The 22,486-nt window shown below is 37.5% G+C and overlaps 1 protein-coding gene across 6 annotated transcripts in view; it reads left to right on the top strand.

Annotated features, from left to right (window-relative positions):
* Positions 1 to 22,486, top strand: part of CARMIL1 (capping protein regulator and myosin 1 linker 1) — a 189,684-nt gene that overhangs the window by 103,932 nt on the left and 63,266 nt on the right. For 3 of the 6 annotated variants that reach the window (XM_071456061.1, XM_071456043.1, XM_071456078.1), the window contains exons 12-21: positions 1,029 to 1,115; positions 4,773 to 4,876; positions 6,802 to 6,879; positions 6,995 to 7,071; positions 7,956 to 8,060; positions 12,859 to 12,928; positions 14,991 to 15,002; positions 17,176 to 17,257; positions 18,559 to 18,658; positions 18,746 to 18,800. In XM_071456061.1, coding sequence (XP_071312162.1) covers positions 1,029 to 1,115; positions 4,773 to 4,876; positions 6,802 to 6,879; positions 6,995 to 7,071; positions 7,956 to 8,060; positions 12,859 to 12,928; positions 14,991 to 15,002; positions 17,176 to 17,257; positions 18,559 to 18,658; positions 18,746 to 18,800 — 770 coding nt within the window. The remainder of the gene's footprint in view (positions 1 to 1,028; positions 1,116 to 4,772; positions 4,877 to 6,801; positions 6,880 to 6,994; positions 7,072 to 7,955; positions 8,061 to 12,858; positions 12,929 to 14,990; positions 15,003 to 17,175; positions 17,258 to 18,558; positions 18,659 to 18,745; positions 18,801 to 22,486) is intronic. The other 3 variants (XM_071456069.1, XM_071456052.1, XM_071456084.1) reach the window with 1 other exon arrangement.

The following is a 22,486-nucleotide window of genomic DNA, read 5'->3' as shown; positions in this document are numbered from 1 at the left end:
CAGACTGTTCCATGTCTGTGTATGTGGAAAGGGTATCAGTTTTTTAATTACTATCTTTTCAATCAAGTAAAAGGTTTTACCCTCTTTCTCTGTGCCCTTTTCTCTACAAATGAATTGCTGTAGACATCTGTATTTCACACCTCAGGTTAAGCCTGGAGTTTCTATGTTGATTTATTACTCTAATAAATATTTCACAGCCTAGTTGCATTGTTATTTAGGATGTAGCCCCTTAATCAAATATCAATCTTTTGCTTAAAATGGAGCATTAAATTTGTAGAGTCAGGAACTTGGACACACTGGGTAAAGGCTTTAATGCAAAGTGCCTTCTTATGGTTTTCTTCTTTTGTTGAATTTGTGCTGAGGTAGTCCAGTCTCAGCATCTTAATAGGTTTTTACTCTTTAGGATTGCAAGCAGTTGTGGCATTTCCAAGCCTGTGTCCTGGCTGATAGCCTGCAGGCTGCTGTAAGGGAATTAAGTGGTCATTATGACTTGGTAAAGGTTTCAGGCTCTTAGGGTTTGCCTCAGAAAAAGAGGGTGATGTTGGCTAATGTGGGTGCCTTTCTTGCCTTGACAGCCCTTCCTTTTAAAAGAAAATAAAAATCGTTTGAAGTTTTGTGTGAAACACCATTGTTGGGTTTTAGTTTGCACTTAGATTTTTTAATTTAGTTTTTATCCTGAAACATAAAGCTTCCAGATTTTCCAAATGCTGACTGCTTGGTGTGTGTAATAGCTTCACTTTGACTCCTTCCCAAAAGTACGTGTGTATTATAAAGTTTTTAAATTAATTAAGGAGGATTACTGATGGTTAAAACCAAAGGTTCCTATCTTTGTTGTTCAGTGGTTAGAAAAGCAGGGATCTTGATTACATCAGTAAAAGGTTCATAAAATGACAGGGCCCACCTGCACAGTGAGTGCAGTTCCTCTTCAAGTGTCAGTGGTGCTGTTTGCCCCTGCTGAGATTTGCTGGAAAACCTGAGGTCACAGAGCTCACCTGAAAACATCTGTTTTGTCTTTGCTCCCCCAACAGGTGTGTCATCTTTGAGCATCCAGTTCGCCAAACTTCCAAAGGGACTGAAGCATTTAAATTTATCTAAAACCTCCTTGTCACCTAAAGGTAGGTTTTATAAATATGCCTCTTTTTCTCTTCTAAAACTTTCAGACTTGCAAACAAAGAATACTTTTTCTTAACAGATTATAAAATTATTCATTTTGTTAATTATTTACATGTATTTTCTCAACAGTGCACTGCTTTTTTTGCAGTCCTGGGTTGCTGAACCCTGGGCTCGGTTCTGACTACCCTCAGCACTTTGATAAACTCACACTTGCTTCTGTAAGGGTTAAGTTTGAACCTGTATTATAAAGGAAGACTGAAATTAGGATTGACATGACAGATATGTTTCATATGCACTTCAAAAAAATGTCTGAAGCAAAAACGTGTAGGGGAATTTCCAAATGTTTTGTACACAGTGCTTTTATGAAACCAAGCATTGTGACAATAGCTGGTGAGTGAATTGCTCTGACTAAAGACTTCTTTGTTTTATAATTTACAAATTTCTGATTTTATATTGTAATTGAAATGGTTGTATGTTTTAAAAGCGATAACAGCAGTGAAGCAGAAGCCAGAAGCTTTCAGGATTTTTTAGATTTTTGTTTTACAAATAATAGGAGCAGTGACCTCTTGCACAGATGGCACAAACCCAGGGTCTCCTTGTATAGGTAATGGGTGTTAAAAAGAGAAAAGCACAGTGACATTATTGCTGCTTTTTTGTAGATGTTGATGACCTGGAAAATATGACTGAGTTAGCAGTATGAAGGACATCAGTTGATAACAGACAGACACCATGCCCTTTTATCCTGTTTATTATTGCTCTGTGAAGTGCAGATTCTGTATTCTCCTTAGCTTCAAGGATTAACCTGGGGAAATATGGGCAGGGTAAAGGACTATTTGTTGTTTTATTATGGGTGCCTATGGCTCTTATTATGCTTACATAAACAATAAATCCTAACATGAGTTTATTCAATAATGATTTTCACTAAAAATACTTTTATTGAACTCTGAGGTTGTTGTTTTCTACTGCTAACTCAATTTTTGGCGACAGTTGGTTAAGAATCTTGACTAATGTAACATGTACTCTTGAAATGAGATACTTGTGAATTTAACAGAAATTTATGCAGTTCTAGTATGTTCATGCATTCTTTATTTTTCTTCATGTGAGCTGAATTATTTCAGCAAGCGATTTTGAAGTTTGAGTCGAGAGAACATTCTAGCAACATTTCCTTCTTCTTAAAGAATGAATGCCAGCTTGATGAAGTTCACCCACACATCTCTTGTCAGTGAAAGTGAATTCTGAGGTTATTAAAAGAATCTGAAGGTTTTTAACATCCTTTTAAAAGATGATCTTTAAGCAAAAGCTGAAAATATTTTCCAGTATGTCTAATACTGATGACCTTCAGATTAACACATTACCATTAATGTTGTCCCATGGAAGCTCCTCAGTATTTCATAAAAATAGTATATGCCATGTCTTAAAATGGGAATTTTTACAACTGTCAGGACCTGAAGCAACTCAGGTTGCTGCAAAGCTGTCAGTTCCTCTCTAACCTAAGAAGACAGCAATGATTTGGTTTTAACTTGGGAGGCTATTTTTGAACTTGTAATACTTTCTGTGGAGAAAGTCTAAAAGAATCCCTGGATCTTGGATTCAGTAGACTCCAAAGTGCATGTATTTGTTACTCCAACCTTTTTTTCTGTTCTTTTTTCTTTTATATTTTTGTTAATTTTTTAAGCTTTTCATAAATTCAGAACAAAACCTCACAGGTTTTGACCTTATTTTAAAAGTGCTTTCTATTTGAGATAAGTTTCTGAGATTGACAAGTGAAGTTCAGGTGGCAACTTCCCAGCTGATCTTTCTTCAAATATTGTATCTCCAAGTTCCTGAGAGCTATTAACAGTCTGAGCCTCCTGAGAGTGGTAAAAGAGCATAAAAGATTGTCTGCAAATGAAAGTGAGATTACTGTTAGAGTATAGTATGAGGTAGTGTGAAGTTCAAACATAAATTTATTGATTTGAAGATTCTGGTTAAATGGAAAATTCTAGTAATAGTCATTCAAAGATAAAGCTTGCTTTTCTGTGTCCAAGGCAGAGGCTAATTAAAAAAATCCCTCATTCACATTGTTTGCCTTCACTGGTGGGGCTGATTTTGAGCAGTTGGCCCTTTTAAAGCATGAAACAAGCTGTAATATTATTAATTGTTTGCTAGCTCTTCTTCTCCCTCAAAGTCAAGACACTGCTTCTGAATTCCCAGAATTGGTTCTTGGTTGTACATTCTGAATTACTGGTGGTTTAACCCAGCTGGAACCCCAGCTGATAACAAGGTACCATCGAGCAACAAGGACAAAATTGCATTTGTTCCTTCTTCTTGGTGTTGCTTGCAAATGTTGTTGAGAAGGCTCGCTAAAATGAGTCCAAAGCTGTAATGTCAAATATTTAAACAGAGCTTTGAGATCTCTCCAAGTTTCAAAAAGTATTAGTTTGCAGTTTACCTTTTGCAACAGGGTGTAGATTCAACACCACCATCTCAGGCTACAAGAAAAATAATGCTAAGCAGAAAAGATTTGAGACTTGACAAAGGTGTTGCTGTGCTTTGCTACTTTCCAGTTTCAAAAGCTTCCTCAAACCAGGAGCCACACTACTAATATGGGAGACTTTCTTAATATTTGAAAGCTCAGAAAATTAAAGCACTGACATCAGTATTTTTGTCTTCAGTAACTTGCTAGCTGTTTCTTCCACATCCTCACTGGCAAATCAGTTTAGTAAGTTTTTAAGTGAAGACTGGATGTGTTTTATCCATTGAATGCCCATCTAATTTCATTGACCAACTTTGAGAAATCGTTGAATGTTGTGTAGTAGATCACTTGCCTTCTGTATAGCTTTGGCCAGGCACTTAGAAAAAAACTGCTGCATCAACTAAAGGACACAGTGATGCTTATACGTGTAAGAAAAACATGCATGTAGTGCCTGAAAGGCAGCAAAGACAATCTACAATAAATTGATAAGTTGATGATAAGCTGCAGAGTCCTCAGATGAAATTTAGATTTGAAGGAATCAGAAATAGCCATGTCCTAATTTGTATTTTGAAAAGCTGAAAAGTTTCAATGGAAGAAAGCCCTGACTGGTTTGTTCCCAATGTGAGCTTTTTAATTTTAATCTGAAAAATATGTGTTTGTTCGGAGAGTCTTTATGCGTCTCATGGTACTTTCAATTAACTATTTTTATGAAATTACAGGCAAATACATGAATTGAAGTATTTTTAATTTCTAGGTCTCATCAGTTGCTTTTGAAGTTCCGGCAATTATAATTGTTAATGTACTTGGTCTTCCACAGATGCTTGCATCTACTTCCACAGATAGTTTTATCTAAATATAATTGTTTGTAGGAAGACACTGGCTTAACATTATGGAGTAAACTGTGTTTTTAAAATCTGCTTGAAAATGGATCTGGATACATCCTGCATCTGGGACGTATAACACACTGTGGCTCCATCAGGGCAGTTGGGAAAGTGTGGTCCAGGGGGAACTGGGCATGCTGTGTCAGGGAAAGGTCCCATACTTGCCTGGTGATCTGTGTTCTTCAGCTGCAGTGCAGTGATGGCAGTAGGAGGTCATTAAACATTTGCACGTGTCTGCGTTCACTGAAATTGTGCACTTGCAGGCTCTGGGCCAGTTTTGTGTGGAGCTGGCTCAGCTGAGTTGTGACCCCTTTTTTTGGCAGGGGTGAACAGCCTTTCCCAGTCACTGAGTGCCAACTCGCTGATCGCCAGCACGCTCGTCTATCTCGACCTCTCAGGGAACGCGCTCCGCGGAGATGATCTCTCAGTAAGTGCTTTCCTCTCATGGGAGGTAATGAATGCGTCTGTTAATTAATGTTTGAGAGACAGGCAAAACCTTTTGGTTTAGATCCTCTTTGGCCTTTATTTCTGTACAGTTTTAGTAGGGGTAGAAAATAACAGTTTTGTTTCTCCTCTTTGGAATAAAGTCAGAGAACTTCCCCACACAACTAAAAAAAAATCCACATCATTTTAATTTATGCCTTTAGTCTTTGGCTTATCCTGATACATAAGAAAAGTGCAAGAATACAATTTTTTTTCCAGTGGACTTACTATTCTCTCTGAGTTGTGTTTGAAAGTGACAAAATGCCATTAAAAAGCCCTCATCATCTTTTTAATGATAAGAGTATTACAAATTTTTTCATTGGAAGGCTGTTAGCAAATTATTTCTTTTGACTTGTAAAGAATTAATTTCTGCTTTTCAATATTTTTGTTTGTATAAATAAATTTGGGCACCTCGTTGACATGTGCTGTTAAAACACATGATTCTTTGAAGAATGTAATTATTTTTTAGAGTCCTTTGTTCAGTTTATCAATTGCCATGAAGGTGGACCTCTATTTCCTCCCTAACGAAATCCATTTACTTCTCAATTAATATATATTCACTTTCTGACTGTTACATTTGCATTTCTCTTTCACATCAAAAGTTATGTGCACATGACTGTCAGGTTTTGAATTCTAAGAATTGAACATCTAGAAGATGCAGAACTATGGTCAACCAATCTCATCATTTAAAGTGCAGTCAGATGTGGCCTTTTCACCTATCTTACTTGCATATTCATCAACATTTTCAGAGAACTCGGCTTTTCAGACGTGAGGTGAAAGGGTCAGAGGGACAACAGGGTTTTAAAGGTAGCAAATAAATAGTTAAATGTAAGTAAAGACACACAGTGAATTACTCTGAGAGAATAACATAGTAAATAATGTAAAAACAAAAGGTAAAATAAAATGTAATAAATCTTTGGAGGGCAGTGTTTAAAAAAACCTAAGGTCTACCTACAATATTTTAAGATATAAATGCAGGAAATTGGGCTTTTCTCAGCCTGTCAGAGGGATGGTTCAAAGATTATTAATACTGAGGTCTCTTAATCTGTGGAATCAGTTTTCTAACAGGAGCAAGGAAATCCTATTATTTAACAATTAAAATAAACCCTAGGAAAGTACGGAAATTTTCAAAGTGAGGACCTCTCTTGCGTTGTCGTTATAGGGGCTAAATGACCTAGTTTTTGGGAAGATGGATCTATTTTAGAAATGTTAAGTGTGCACTGTTTGGCTGGATTTCATGTGGAGTTGAGCTTTCCACTTTCCTCTGAATTAGGTCACACTTTTATCTTTCTGTGTTGCTCTCTGAGACTAAAAAGAGCCCAAAATGAAACAGTGTATAGTAAGAAGTTTTACATATGCTAACATTTACATGACATATTCTAGGCAGTACTGAAGGCATCAATGTTAAAGTCTTGTTACTGGTTCTGTATTCTCCCTTAAACCTGTAATGTTTACAGCTGATATTAAGAACTAACCATGGACTTCAGGTGCAAATTAGTTGTTTCCCTCATGCTTAAGGAGTCTGGCTTTAACTTATGAACCAATTAGCCTTTCTGAAATGTAACAGCAATCTGAGTTACATCACAAATCTTTGTTTAATTATTATCTTAATTATCATCTGCTACGAAAGTTAAATGCAGTAACTCAAGACCTGTGCTTTAAGAAAATGTTGGGTAAGTGTAGTCTGAGCTCCATTTTCCCACTATTAAAAAAAAAAAGCCTACAAATATAAAACATCTTGTATGATTAGGTGAAGTTTTAGGTGATTTTATCGTAAAAGCCAAAAATGCAATGACAGGTTGTGATCCAGTAACAGTTGTCATAATATAAAAATTAACATCTGTAACTCTTTCTGTCAAATAATTATAGAGCCTGTACAATTTTTTGGCCCAGCCAAATGCCCTTGTTCATCTGGATTTATCCAACACGGAGTGTGCACTAGATATGGTAAAGACCATTTTTGTTGCTATTTCAATACCAAGGAAACATTCCCCACCTTTTATCCCTAGGTACTTTTTTAGGTTAATATAAAGTAAAATGATTTGCCCTTATTTTGAACCAGGTGTGTGGAGCCCTCCTTCGTGGATGTCTTCAGCATCTAGCTGTCCTTAGCCTCTCAAGGACTCTGTTTTCTCACAGGTACAATTTAAATGTCATTACCCTCAATTCCTTCAGTATTTTGGTTTATGATTTTTTGCACTTATGTAGCACCTTTCTTTTTAAGAATAAATCTAAGGCTTTTTTTTTTAAAAAGCCTTAGAAGTCTTAGCGCTCGATGAAGTAGGTACTACTTATTCTAAGCAAAATATTTTCTTTCCCTTTGTGCTCTTTGCTAAAGGCCTGTAAAGTAAGCTACCTTGTCTAATATGTTTGTATGATACTGATGCAGCGGAAAGTCTGTATATATCTTTTGTCTCTAAAGGGCAAAGCACCACATTTTGAAGTCTGGCTGACTTGATTCCTCTTTATATATGATTTTTAAAGTTTGTTTTGTCTTCTTCTGGGAGGAACTCCCTTTGAAAGTCTTTGAGATTGAATGTTTACTTTTTAGAGTACTTGCATTGTAGGAAATATTAGGTTCCATTTTGTTCAGATTGAAGCTTTGGGTCCTTATCAGAGATGACACCTAATTGATGCTAAGGTATTCTAGCATTGAGTAATTATTTCTAGTGATGAAAAAGCAATTTCAGGGTTTTGTTCATGTCCTGTGTGATCATCTACTTGTGAGATGTAAGTATGTTCACTAATAACCTGATCCAAATGATCATTCTTTGTAGTTCACCAAACAGGAGGTAGATAGTAAAGTCTTCTGTGCAGCAGTGCAGTTGTGAGGATTGTTTGTTGAATCAACATTTTGATGACATTATAATTCTAAGCTAATTGAGAGCCACTGATTACAGAACTGCCGAAGGTAGAGCAATTAAACTGTAAAAGATCATTACATTTCTGATGGCTTGCGTTCACTATTTATTGCAATGAGGAGTGTCTAAATGCTACTTCTTAATGAATTTGTTTATTTACAGAAAAGGAAAAGAAGTCCCTCCCTCCTTCAAACAGTTTTTCAGCAGCTCACTTGCTTTGATGCAGATTAACCTTTCAGGAACTAAACTCCCTCCTGAGCCTCTAAAGTAAGAATTTAATTTCATTTTCTCCTGTGCCTAAAACCTAGTTTACATTTTTGTTATATGAGTGTCTCATATTTAAAAGAAAGGGGAAAGAATTTTGCTTTCTTCTTTTTTTTCCCCCATTGTACATTATTGATATTAGAAGAATGAGTTTTGTGATGGTCACACATTCATAAAATGTTCTTTCTGTCTCACAGTTGAGGCTATTAATCATATTTTTTGCTCTGGGAATGTCACAGTTGTTTAGCTTCTGTCAGCATTTTTTTGGCATATATTTCTTTCTTTGTGGCTTATGAACAAAACTGCTTCACAGTGAAATGGGATTATAGGCTTGTGTGAGCACCATTCCTTTGGGACTGCATTATTGCAACAGCCATAATGAAACAGAACCTGTTGCAGTGTTTGGGAGGAGAAACCTATTGCACTGAGCTGTATTCTCCTTTCGGGGGAGGCGACAATGGCAGCAGTTTCCAGGAGTGCTAAGTGGAATGAGTCTTTTGGTTGTATGTCACCCAGCCTGTGACTAACAGGTTCTGCAGGCTGAGGGAAATTGTGAAGCACTGTCACCCTTCTTATGATGTGTCTGGATTTGAACTGTGTTGAAATTTTCAGACATGAAATTTTTAAAGTGTGTTTTAAAGTCAAGAGAGGCCTGGATATGCTATCTCTGATTCTGGCAGAATACTGGTGGTTTTTTGGCTTAATTAAAGAAAGGACTCTTTTCAAAGTGTCCTCTTCCTAACTAATATGCATTAAAATACACATAACCTTATCTCTAGACACGTTCGCTACCTATTTTGCAATCTTAATATGGACATATGTGCATGGATGTATCCTTGTATTGTTGGGAGCCTGCCTTCTGAGGGGAAGGGTTAATGGGGAGTGTCTAATGGACAGGAGTTGATGGCAAAATTACAGGTGTAGGTTATCAAGAGTAGTTATTGAGAATGAGATGGAAAGCTTTTGATACACTCTGCAGGAAGCTAAGGGAGGGAAGAGTGACAAATGCAACAGCCAAAAGAGAAGTGTAGGTCATTTTGGAGTATTTTTTCTTAAGACAATTCGGTATTGAAGAGGGCAGTACAATATCACAGAGCCACAGAATGGATCAGGTTGGGAGGGACCACTGTGGGTCATTTGGTCCAACCTCCCTGCTTGAGTAGGATCATCCTACAGCACATGGCACAGGATTGCATCCAGATAGTTCTTGAATATCTCCAGTGGGGAAGACTCCACAACATCTCTGGGCAGCCTGTTCCTGTGCACAGTCACCTGCTCAGTAAAAAAGTTCTTCCTCATGTTCAGGTGGAACTTCCTATGCTTCAGTTTTTGCCTGTGGCCTCTTGTCTCGTTGCTTGGCACCTCTGAGAAGAGCCTGATGGTTAAGTCAGGTGCACTGGATTGAAATCTATATTCAACTGCAGGAGCCATTTTAGCTCTGATCTTTCACTTTGTTCTATATGATGCTCTTGGTTGTTGTTGTGCTTGCTCAGACTTTGCCACTATTAGGGAGGTGTGGTACAGATGTGTTTTCAAATACAAAGTGATTTTTTTGAAACACGGTTGATTCTGATTAATTTAGAGCTATTGATCCTATGGTGGAGGGCAGAAAAACAAGGATGGATGTGACTACTACAGAAGACAGTATTGGTTTGATAGGAAAAAGAGAATACTGTGGGACATTGAATATATCCCCAGAGATTAGGAAAGGTGAGAAGCACCAAACATTAAGGTTCTCTTCTTGTCATGTTAAGTATGTCTTATGGTATGAGGAATGTGAGCAGGTGAGTTCTGTACAACTACCTATGCTCATGAAAGATATTATTATATTAATTTATCCCAAAAACTTGGGGCCCTTTGCCTGCCAGCTGGGCAGCAAATGGCATTTTCATAGTCCTTTTCAGTCAAAATATGTATTAGCAAAAAACTGCTTCTGGTAACGCTTAAGTTAATCTGGCTCAATTTGACTGAATTGGGTTGGAGGGAGTTACTTGCCTGACTGGTGTTGGGGAAGTAAAGAGGCAGTGATGGGGAGCATAGGATGAGCTAGAGCAGAAAGCTCTTTCACTAGCTCAGAAAGCTCCAAGGAGGGGCATCTTTGCAAAGTCTAGCTGGACATGAATGGTCTCAGAGCATCCGTGCCACTCTCAGCTGTCTGGTATTTTGGCCTGGACTGCTTTTGTTCTGGTGACAGCATTCACCTCTTCCTAGGAGATAGGACAGAAGTTAGTACTTTTTGGCAATTTCTGTGATGTGCTTTTTCTCCGACCTAAATTTTTCATTCAGTTTGAGCTGAGTGTGTCACAACACTACAGAGGACTTTGATCTGCAGGACACCTTGCTTTACCTCTCAAAACCTACATGGCTTGACTAATCCACTTCAAAAATGTCCTGTGGAAGTTAATCTGGTGTTAAAAGGACTGAGGATGTGTATTGTGGGACAGCTGCTCAGCCTTTTGTTCTTAACTGCAAGAATTACAAACCTTCTCCGGAGCCATCAAGATCACAGTGGTGGTTAAACACAAGAAGATAGAAACACCTCTTTTCAGGCAGAAAATTGTCATTTGCAAGACTGCAAGAACACATGAGAGATGGCTCCAGGAAGAAAAAAATTTAAAACTACGGTGTATCATAGTAGTACTTTGCTGGCATCATTTGTGAGCTTATGTCAAAAAGCTTTTGAAGCTGGAGCTGTCCAGTGACAAAAGAGAAGTTCCTGGTTTGTGTCCATGAACCAGAGGTCACCAAATTGAATGTATGATTCAAGATCAATCCTGCCTAGAGAAAAAAAGAAATAGATAAAATGCAGATACCTGATATTCTGAGATCCAAATTCCTCTTATTAATTGTTATTTGATTTCTTTATACCCTTCCTTTAGCTCTACAGTTGTGGTATGATTAATTGCATGTGCTAGCTCGGTGAGTTTAAAGGTATTGGTTAATCAGTGCAGTCTGTGAAGGACATGGACTTGCTTGGACAGTGTAAATCAAGCCTTTCAGGGAGCAGGTTTGCTGATAAAGCTGTACAATGAGGATGCCATGTGGTGGGTGGAGAGAGGGTATATACCTTGTACATAGGTAACATAGTTAATGTTCCATTTGCAGCTCACTGTTTTTTCCACCATTTTTTAATGGAGGGAGTTTGTGCTCTCGTCCTTGTTGAAGTGTAAGTTGGCGTTTTTGTTGAATTTTACAGACATTGCCAAAAACTGTATTTTGATCTGTCAGTGCTGTAACAAGACAAGTTTCTGATATGCTTCTCATGCAAATGCTAATTGCAAGGCCAATTCTTGCATTCTGCATCATGCACAGTTGATAAGACCTCTCCATGTGTTGCCGTGTGTGATTTAAACATAGTGGCCAAGTGTAAGTATAAGATGTCTGGCTTCAGGCCCTTTGAAGGCCCTTTCCATGACAAAGAATTGAGAAATAAGGAGATTTTCTTAGGGTGAATTTATAGGGAAGAGGTTAGGGAAAAAAACTTTTTTTTTCTTCCTGTGAAAAGTGTACAATTGAAGCAGCACTGTGTGTCTTTTTTTAATCTGCACTTCCTTTATGCTTGCACTGGATTTTTTTATTTCCTGGAAATGCTTCAGAAGCTCTTTGCAAACTTACCATCAGCCAGCCTGACTGAATAAAAAGCACGTCTGGGTAAGAAAGATAGACAAGTTCATCTAAAAATTTGTGAGAACTGTTGCAGAACTTCCACTTCTCTCCCCACCCCCTTGCCCCCCTCCATATATTAATAGCTTAAGTAAATAAGCAGAAGACATCTGCCTTTGTTAATAGGGAAGGTCTGATTATACCTGCAGGACAGAAGACATAAATAGGTTTAAATGAAAACCTGCCCAAGGCACACACATTTCAAATGTAGCTTTGACACACTACTTGCATAGCAAGTGAGTAGACAAATGGCTCATCAGAAGGGTTGGTTTTTATCTCCATGCATCAATCACTTAGTTAGCTGCTTTTGGCTGAAATGAAGTTGGAGAAGGAAGTCCTTCTGCTTCTCTGTTGAATTATTAATTTGAAGCTGCATCTATTCTTGAAGATATTAGAAGGTATACACAGATTTTGTTTGTTTCTTCTCTGTTGCACATACTAGTGTGCTTTCTGATGTGACAGTATTAGTATAAGTGTGATATTAACACTAACTTTTAGATGTGGAAACAAACTTCTGTTAGACTTTAAAAGTGGATTTATGAGAACCATAATTAGTTGTAACTTTATGCGTCTGCCAATGTGCCTAAAGGCAAAGGATGCCATTGCATAGGAATATAATTTTGAAATCTGTAAATACTTGTTGGGTTGTGGACATGGATAATTTTGTCATACTGGAACATGCTCCAGCCTTTGATTGTTACAGGCATTGTGCCTGACTGAAATGGATGGCTGCATGGCATCTTGTGTATTTTAAAAACTTTATTCTTTCCTAGGTTTTTTGGAAAATCTGAGAGTTTGTATGGTTGTATGACAGAACACTCCAGTTATAATCATTTGGTGCTCTTTGAAAGCAAATGTTGAAGAAAATTTATCTCTGATGAATGTTATTAAATGTTGATGGTGCATTAGCTTTAGAGTTTCTTCATTAGCCTTGCATCCCTGCAGTTTTTTAAGCTCCTGGAGTGTTCTGAGTTTGGCAGGCTTGTGCTGCCATTGTCATTTAAGAAATAACTGCTCAGCTGGTGTTGTTTTGAAATGAATCTTTGCATTATAGATGTATTAACCTGTGATCACTTAGATGATGATGTAAAGCTGCCCTTTATCTTTTTAAAACACTTCTAAAATTGATCTTTTTCAGAGCGCTTTTATTAGGCCTGGCTTGCAATCACAATCTGAAGGAGGTGTCTTTAGACCTCAGTAGCTGTGAGGTAAGGAATATTTATCAGGATGTGTTCAAAATGTGCAATGAGGTTTTAGAGTTCCTGTGAAATCCACTGGGCAAGATATTCTTCCTCTGTAGTCAAAAGTTGTGGGAAAGATGAGAAGCAGAGAACCCAGAGAAGCAGTTATGATAAAAGTTAGGATATGTGTTACAGCATCCTAAATAATGAGCACAGAAGTTCAAAGCACCTGATAAGCAAAAGCCTCCTTGCAGTGCAGCTGTACTACACACTGAGACAGCCTGTTGGATGCTTGGCAGCTTCTGCTCTCTGGTGGTGTGATTAGCAGCAGGGTTTTCCGAGGTGCCCAAATTTGAATGGCTCTAAGGAAGCTGCATGCCCTGAAGGCATGTCTGTGGTTTAATTGTCTTCCTTCAGAACCAGAATCAGAAGGCATGCTCCCTCTTCTGCAGGTTTGCTTTTTAACCTTGGGAGAAATTCCATTTTCCTAATCAGTTAATCAATTCAAGCCAGTAAGGAACTTTGGTAAAAGTTATTAACATAAGAAGCACTGTCAAAGTGGCCTCAAGAATAAGTAAGAACTATTGTGGCAACTGGTTTGCCTTACCTTGTTTTCTCTTGCTTCCCTGTGCTTTGCTGGGCCCTCTGTTTCCCAGGACTGCCCATACTCTTGCAGGATGATTCCTGCATGGTTAAAGCAGAATTTGAAAAGATCAGACACAACCCTGGGAAGCCACTTGAGGCAAAGTCATTTTGTTGAGAACTGTGTGGTGGACTCTTGCCAAAACCAACATGAACCAGTTTAGGCCTTCTCTGACTTCCCAGTTTTTTAAGCTGCAAATAAAGCCTCCCGTTTGTTAGATATTTCCAAGGCCATCTGAGTATTAACTGTTCTAGAAGTGCCTGCAAATACAGTGATTTCCCTTTAAGTAGAAAATATGCAATATTGATAACCATGTTGAAGTGCAGTAATCCTTGCCTTTAGGTTTGTGGTTAATTGCTTTTGAAATGTGCACAGATTTCCTTATAAAGAAAAAACTAAATAATTGTGAATGCATATCATAGTTTCTGATATTTTAGACTTTTTGGAAAATGTTGTTACTTTGAAGAGCACTGCATGTAAATTCCAAATAGAAAAGCTTTCAAGTCCAGTACATATGCTTCTGACTTCTGAGTAGAGGGATCAGATGGATGATAATTTATCTTTCAGAGGAAGGAAGGAAAAGGGAGGAGTAATTAACGTAATAAAAATTAAGTCCTACAATGATGATTTAGCCTTAAATAAATAAATCAATAAAACACAAATATAAGTAATGAGAGTATAAATTAGCATGTAAATCAACAAGGGCTGACAGGAGAGAAAATATTACCCTTTCATGAAATAACACCCAGGATGCGATGTGGAAGAGTCCTTCAAGGAGCAATGAGATTTATTGGACACCAAAGCACTTGTGGCCATGGCTGACTCTTGTGACAGAAAGGAAGGAATCCTGCCCAACTCAGTGTTGCTTTCCTGTAGCTGGTCCCTCCAAACTGACAGCACTTCCTTAGATCCTTCCCTTAACATTTTTTTTTTCCCATCACTGAGCTTTATCCATTCTCATGTGCTTTGGAAAGAAGTGATGCTTCCACCAGCAGGGAAGTTGATGTGCCAGCAGGTGGGAGTGCTCTGAATGGCCCAGCACCTCAGGATCCCGTTCCACCTCTCCCTGACCCTCTGGGATCTGGGCAGGGTAATCTACACCTGGAAAGAGAGTGGTGGGAAGCTTGGAGCCAGTCACCACTACTCCCAGTTCCTGTAAGCACACGCTCCTAGGGGGCTATAAAGCTGATGCTTCAGCTTTGCCCTCTTCTTTCCTGCATCAGGCAAGCTGTACTCAAGTATGGAAGGATAAATCTGTGTTCCTTCCCTCTTCCACCATTTTTCATTTGCTCCCATAATTTTCTGGTATATTATCTCCAAGCTTAATCATTTTCTATTGCTTGTTTGGTTGTTTTTTTAAATTATTTTTTACTATGAAAATTACATTTTTATTTCTACCTGCTCAGCACTGATGTATTTCACTCTTTTCCCTTCTGCTTCCCTTAGCTTGGTCACTGTGTAAGTACCCTCCATGCTTTACCTTAATTGTTAAATCAGTAAGCAGCTTTGTTTGCCCTTCCCATATTAGTACCTCATAGCTTGGAACACACTTGGCATTTTTAATTGTAGAAGGGTTGTTCTTCATTTTCTGATAAGAGCTTTTCTTTGTAGTCTCAGAAATATGTCATATAGAAGGTGTTGCAGAGAGTCTTTTTGTCAGTATCACAGTCCACATTGACGAGCAGCACTTCAATTTATCTCTGCTTTTGTATATATCTATTTATGTGCATAATATTTTAACACAGTTGCAGCAAATTGTGATCCTAAAAGTGGAGTTTTTGTCATCACTTTCAGATCAAATAGATATCACCATTTGTGCTCATGAAATGTTTATATATTTCAAATTTTGAATGTAGAGTTATCTGGTACAAGATTGAAAGCTACTCCTGAAAAACTGTCCACTTCAGCCCTCAAAGTATATATAGCCAAAAGCATTTGGATTCTATAGTGAGTACAATTTTAGTGTATAGAACTTTACCCTACCAACAACCAATCCAGTTCCATGTATGATCTGCCATAGATTCTGCAGTAGTAGATGTGACACTGTATAAAATGTTTATCTTGTAGTGGGCCACACTGAGGGAGCAGCACAAAGCAAACTGAATGATTTTGGCTTTCATACAGCAAATGCTATAAATGCTCTTACTAAAATAAAGTTGAGTTAAATTTGCAGCACTTCTGGCCCAAATACAGCCTGTAATATGACTACTTATTGAGAGGATGAGGTGAAGGCTTTGATTTATGGAGAGGGGAAAAGGTGCCTTATGTTCTGTACTTCTCACACTCCAGATCTGATTTATGATTTAGGTGTTATCTTTGGCCACCATTCTCCAAATTCTCAGGTCAAGTTATCCAGCTGCTTGTTAATCCATCACATACCTCAAATGTTGAAAAAAATGCCAAATCAAGTTTTTATTGAAAATTGCTTCTAGAATGCATTTGTGGCTCTTCAATTATAGCATGGATAAAAGCTGATGGTCCACAGAAATATCAGCAGGTAGATTCAGGATATTTACCCAAGTAAGTGAACTAAGTAAAAAATTTCACAGTTGTTATGCACAGGAGGTGAAAAAGCTTTGAAGAGGTTTGAAAAAGCTTTCCATTCTTTTTGAAGCAAATAACGTGAAGGTAGAAAATATAAAAATAAAATTTCCATAGAATTTTTTCCTACTTCAGCTAAAATCTTTTACGGGGAGATGTTTATAAAGTTAAATGCACCTTATGTAGAAGTTCAAAGCTGAAAAAAAAAAAAGAAAATTCTTTTACTCCTTTGGAAAAAAAAGGTGTTAATTCAGTAGCATTAGTAAATAAGTGTGTAAGATTTCATTACTTCTTAATGTTGATGTTTTCTCCTAGAACATTTCATTGTTTTTTCATTAAATTCTGACATTTCTTTTATAGTCATGTGGTATTTCAGATTTAAAATATCATCATTGATACTTTGCAGCCAGGCATTTTTGTTATTGTTGCAATTTTTTTCTTTTATTGCTGTTTCTTAAGAATGACTATATTGCTCTTTCCTCTTGTTTATTGTCTTTTATGGCTGTTTTACAATTGGATTATTTGAATTTTCTTTTCAGCAACAGGGAGGCATAATTTAATTGAGGTTTTGGTTTTTTTGTATGCCCCCCACTTATCTTTTGGGCACCTTAGCATTGTGCTAAGAGCTGGAAGAAGATGCTCCTTGTAAGGCCTGACTGTAGTGGAGTTCAAGGGTGCCAGGGTTGCAAGCTGATAGGCTGGTCTAAGTTTATTTTTTTGTATCACCAGACACTGGAAATGTTCATGTAGAGAATGCTCACCCCCATCCTTCAGGCACTGCCCAGCACAAGTGCTAAAGGATTTGCTGTGTTTAACCATTTAAGTATTTTCCTGATTTAGAGGCTGAGAGGTAGTTTCAAGAGAAAGGAAAGAGAGTCCCTTTTCTCATTTGTATGTGAATACTGAGAGTAAGGATGAGGACAGTAGGAATGTGTGCATAGGCTGTCGTTTTGATGTCTATAACTTCTTCTGTTGCTGTTGTTTTTGCCGCTGCTAGTGCCTTCTGTATTCACAAAGCTCCTACCACTGTCTTCTGTGTGATCTTGAAACCATAACTAGTTTGCAAAAATGGATGATGTTTTGTCTCTAGTTAAGATCTGGAGGTGCACAAGTCTTGGAAGGATGCATAGCAGAAATACACAATATCACCAGCCTAGATATTTCAGACAATGGTAAGTACACAGAACAGGAACGGAGGGTTGTGCAAGTCAAGAAATGCTTTTTGTTTCTGCTCTCAGTGTAACCAAGGGTGGTTGCTCTTGCTCTGTGATTACTGGCCATGTTGGTTATGGAAATGTCTCAGATCAAGACCTCTTAATAAGAAACGTTGGAAGACTAACTGTACCCTCAAAAGTTTGTTGTTTGAGATCAGTGTAACATGGCAGAAGAAAATAATGGTACCAAGCTCATATTAGATCCAGAGTAAATTTGAGTTAAGTACAAGAGGATAAGAAGCTGAATGAGAATTGGAAGTCTAGTAAAAGAATAAAGGGAAAGGTCTGGTACAGAATGAAGCTGAGGGGGAAAATTTGGAGCAAAGAGCCAAGCGCTTCAGGTGAGAAAAGGCCTGCTTGAGTCTTTGGAAAAGTCTTTTCTGCTTTGGAGTCTCTGTGCTTCCTAGCACAGGTATTCCTGGAAATATGAGCTGGCTTCTCATCTTGCAGATTCAAGGTGTAAATGTATGAACTGGAAGAATTCGCCTGCTGTGTTTGCCCCTGTATCAGCCAAGTGCAGAAGTATTTCAGAAACAGATTCCCAGTACAGTGGAATGCCCAAGAAGGATGGGATGGACAAGTGGAAAGCTGTGAGAGCTACTGATTCAGCCCAGTTAGGCAAAAAGATTTATTTTTATAAATAAAGATAGATATTTGAAATCTAAATTATGCTGTGAATCTGAATTCTAAATCATTGTAATCTAGCTAGTGGATTCCTCAAATACATAACTAGCTTGGGAATACTAAAGTTAATTTTCTTTTACTCAGGAGTAGAAAAAATTTGCCTTGTTTTTCAGGTCATTTTATTTGTAGTGTATTATGTTAGCCTTTTTTGCAGGCTTTTGAAGGCTTTGAAATATTGTTGGTACACAGCTCTACTAAGACTAGATAGTGATTAGCAGTATTTTAGAGTTCTCCAAGGAACTTGAAACTCTGCCTGACCGCGTGAGGAACTACCCTTGGGTGGCTAGACTGTGGATTAGGGACTGAATTCTCTTCTGTGTTTGTGAGAGGTGCCTTTAATAGCTGATTAGCATGGAGACTTAAAGGGTTTATTTTAGAGAAAGCATTTATTCTCATAGAAAAGCAGAGGCCCTAATGAGAAAAAGATTTAAAGATAGAAGAATGGAAATTTTCCTACACATTTTGGAAATTAGTGTGCTTCTATAATTACTTGAGTATAGCATCAATAATTGGCCCTGGTCTGGGTCTTTTGTGAAAATGTGTTTTAATTCCTAATCTAATCTGATTCTTTACAGGCCTAGAATCTGATCTCTCAACCCTTGTAGTCTGGCTTAGTAAAAACCGATCGATAAGACACTTGGCATTAGGCAAAAACTTTAACAACATGAAATCCAAGTAAGGATTTTCTTTCTTCTAAATAACAAGAGAATGGATGAGGAGAAACTGCTGATTTCATCATCTTCCTAACTTTTCTTCCCTCAGAAATCTCACTCCAGTACTTGATAATTTAGTTCAGATGATTCAAGACGAGGATTCAGTGAGTATCTTTCTGCCTACTATCATCATGTGTATTTGTACCCTCACAGTCTATTTCTAATAATTTTCTTAATTTGCTGCATAAGATTTGATCACAACTCTGCACAGATACATCCAGCATTTGGGATTTGGGGTTTTTTTCAGATTGTAATTTGGATTAACTTGTGCCATGTAGGTGAACATTTTCTGAGGATAGTCTTAGGATCTGTGGTTGTTGAAAAATATTCATTTTAAATAGTTGGATGTGTGTAACCTAGTTATTTATGTCTAAATTATACAGCCCTTTAGGCACAAATTTTCAGAATTTTTGTGTCCTGATAAGAGATTACAATCGTAGTGTTCTCAATAGCAATGCTTTTTTTTTTAATTTATGGAATGCATTATTTCCTGATAGCTGTTCTTGTGTATTAACTTTTTTTTTCCCTTGGCAAAATGCAAGGTCACTGCAGTGATCTCTCAGAATTCCTTCCTTCTTCCAAAGATGCAAATAAACCATTCATTGTGCTGTTTTTTACCTTTCTTAGTCATGGGAGCAATTTCATAAAACCTTTTCAGGGTACCTTACTGGGATGCTTGCTCACTTCCTTAATTTCTCTACTTTTGTTATTCTGAAATACTTCTGTGGTTGGATTTGTGTTCTTGCCCATTCTTGGCATCCTAGTTTTGGTTAGAAGGGGATCTTAAGATGCTTTGTTACTCTCATGCTTGTCAATCTTTATTTATCTACTTTTAGTCCTTTCTTTCTCCTTAATTTCCTGTGCAAGTACCAAGCAGGCATTCCTCATTCTCCAGAGACAGCCAACTGGAGACTCAGGTTGTCTGAACACCTGCTCCTTCCTGTTGTCTTTATTGTCTCGCCTCCAAGTTCATGCTCTTCATATTAACTGCTTGGCTGTCTTCTCCTTCCATCTATGTCTGTATCTGGCAGTTTTAACCAGGATTCCCAATGTCTCTTGCCTTGCAAGGTCATTAGACTCATATTCCGTGTTCCCTTTTTCTTAGTTCTCAATTTTATTTGAAGTGATTTATTATACTAGCCCTCTATGCTCTTTCTGTCCTCTTAAATGGGATTAGTGGTACTGGTGTTTCTTGATTCTGTGCCTTCCTCCACATTTTATTCTTTAAACTATGGGATATCAGTGTGATGTGGTAAAGTTCTTCATACAGATATCAAAACTAATTCTAATTGAAGTAACACCTGGAATGAAAGCACCTTAATGAAAATCCTTGTTTGCACAAGTTAGATGTAGGGTTGTGCTAAGTAATGTATGGGTGGAACTCTGCGTTGCTTCTTGTACCAAGCTGGCCTTGTTGTTTTGTGCTGTGTGAGCACCTCCTTCTACTCTGCCTATAAAAGGAATGCTGCAGGACTGCTTTCCCCTCCTTTCCTTTTCCTTTTGATCCTGTACTGAGCGGTTTCATTTCATCAGATACCACCTGCTGCTTCTGTGTGGGCATTTGTCTCTGTCCTGCCCTGTTTCTCATGCTTATCCTTTCACAGCTGTCCTGAAGAACTAAATCACAAACAAATGTAATTTAGTATGTTTTCTATTTCCATTATTCCTTTGTTCTGTTTCAGGTGAACATTTCTTCCCACTCAGACCATACCTTAAAACACTTCATCCACGCACTCTGTGTCCTTTCAGTGCCCAAATCATCTTATGAAACATGCTGTTGAATTTTTACCCCTATTTTATGACTCCTTTCTTTATTATCTTTCCTTAAGAACAAAAATTTCTACTTTCACTCTATTATTTCTACTTAAAGTGTTACAACCTTCTGTTTATCTCTCCTGGCTTCTGTTTTTGAAACTTTCAGGTTATAGGAAAAGGTAGCTGCTAAATTTTGTGTGTATCATTCTTGCAGTTCTCTCTCCTTTGCATCATTAGCTTCCACTTCTTGCATTCCTTTTCTTTTCTCAACCTCATTTGTTGTTCCACTTTCTTCCTTTTACACTATACACGGGTCAGATGTGGGCCTGTAATTCTTACCTACTACATTTTCCTAACCTAACCTACACAATGTATTGTCATCCTGTTTTCAAACAGTGTTATAATGAAATAATGCACCAAAAAGTTGTTTTATTTAGTTACTAAGAATAAGTTGTTTTATTTAGTTACTAAGAATAACTGTCTCTCCTTCATGTCACTTCATTAACATTTGGGATATAGCATATCATCCTTTTGGGGTTACCTTGCCTCTTCTTTCCCCATGTTCTTTTCTCTTGTTACTCCTCTTCAGTGAGGGAATCTTGCTTTTTTATGTCTCATCAAGCACTAAAACCAGCATGAACTATCTCTTAGCAGCAAAAGAGTTGAGGACAGGCACTGTAGCACTGTGGGAAAAATATGTTGCAGAAAGCTGCTTAGGAGTGTCCTCACTGTATCTCAATGCTAGGAAATTATTTTAAGTCTCTAGCTATTTCAATTTGAATTATAAATGGGGTGGTCCTCATTCTAACAATAGTATGCATTTACTGCCACAGGACATGAAAAATTTAAGATGCAGTTGTAGAGACCAGGGTGTGATGTTGCCCAGAGCACACTGCACAGTTTAGGAACTGCACACTGTCTGCATGGAAAGCTGAAGCAAGTGGCTTTAACCTAAAATAATGATCTCTAAATGCTTCTTCATGTGTTTATGCACACTTTAAATAGCTCTGTTGCTGTGTTAATGTGAGTCATGAGTAAAATGATTTGAACAATCAGTGGCTTGCTTCTATGACTGTTAAAATAGAGTGAGACCCAAATGTAATTCTGCATCATTTAAAAGCAGTAGTAGTAACCTACATAGCAGAGCTTCACAGGTGTTTTATATAAACAAGAATGTAACATTTAGTTTCATTTTTTTGGGTTATTTTCATGTCTTTTTTATATAAATAGGTGCTATACTGTGCAGAATATTATAATGTATTCTTAATGTGTCATTCCTTTGCTTGTTGCAAAAAGGGATGTTACACTGCAGGTATGCAGTGTTGTTGCTCAGAGTGGTAATCACTCCTGCATAGGTGCAGTGAATTTCTAGTGATGGTTATCTTTAGTTGTTAGTTCAGTGCTTGGTGCAGAATTGGCTTTTGGAGGCTTTTTGCAGCATTTTGTTCTTAGGAAAAGCAAATTTAGCTTGATTTAATTCCTAGGGTTTTTTCCAGAAGTACGACTGAATCGATGAATAAAATCATACAATTTCTAATTGTAAATTTGTACTTTGAGAATTCCTCTTCCTTAAAAAGATTGTGTTAAAGCATTTTCTCTATATTGGCAAAGTACCTGTTTTCTGTAGCAGGGACACTGAAAGTGCTCCTTAGACTTCGGTTTTCTCAATATCTAGCTAAAACTATTAAGTTGTTAAAAGAGGTGTTTGTAGAGTATTGCCCATATTTGTGGGGGATTTGGTTTTGATTCGGTTTTTTTGTTTGTTGTTGTTTCATTTGGGATTTTTAATGTAATGATCAGATAATTTAATGAATATTTAGATGGTACATAGCTGTCAATCCTTACAGAATACAGTACAGAAGTGTTTTCAGTCATATACTGTTTTGTCAGAGTGTTGGAATGCAAGAAGCTTCCTGGAGGATATTTGAGATTTAGAAAAATTATGTGGGAGGGATCATGTGCAGCTCAGTTACTCCAATGCCCATTTCTAAAGTGACACGTGAGAAACAGAAACAATCTCACATTCACAAGTTTA

Source organism: Agelaius tricolor, unplaced genomic scaffold (assembly GCF_023055355.1).
Source record: "Agelaius tricolor isolate 1412-34295 unplaced genomic scaffold, bAgeTri1.0.p SCAF_2, whole genome shotgun sequence".
Classification (NCBI taxonomy): domain Eukaryota; kingdom Metazoa; phylum Chordata; class Aves; order Passeriformes; family Icteridae; genus Agelaius; species Agelaius tricolor.
The sequence above is the reverse complement of the archived record's forward strand: the minus strand, read 5'-3'. Positions and strand labels throughout refer to the sequence as shown.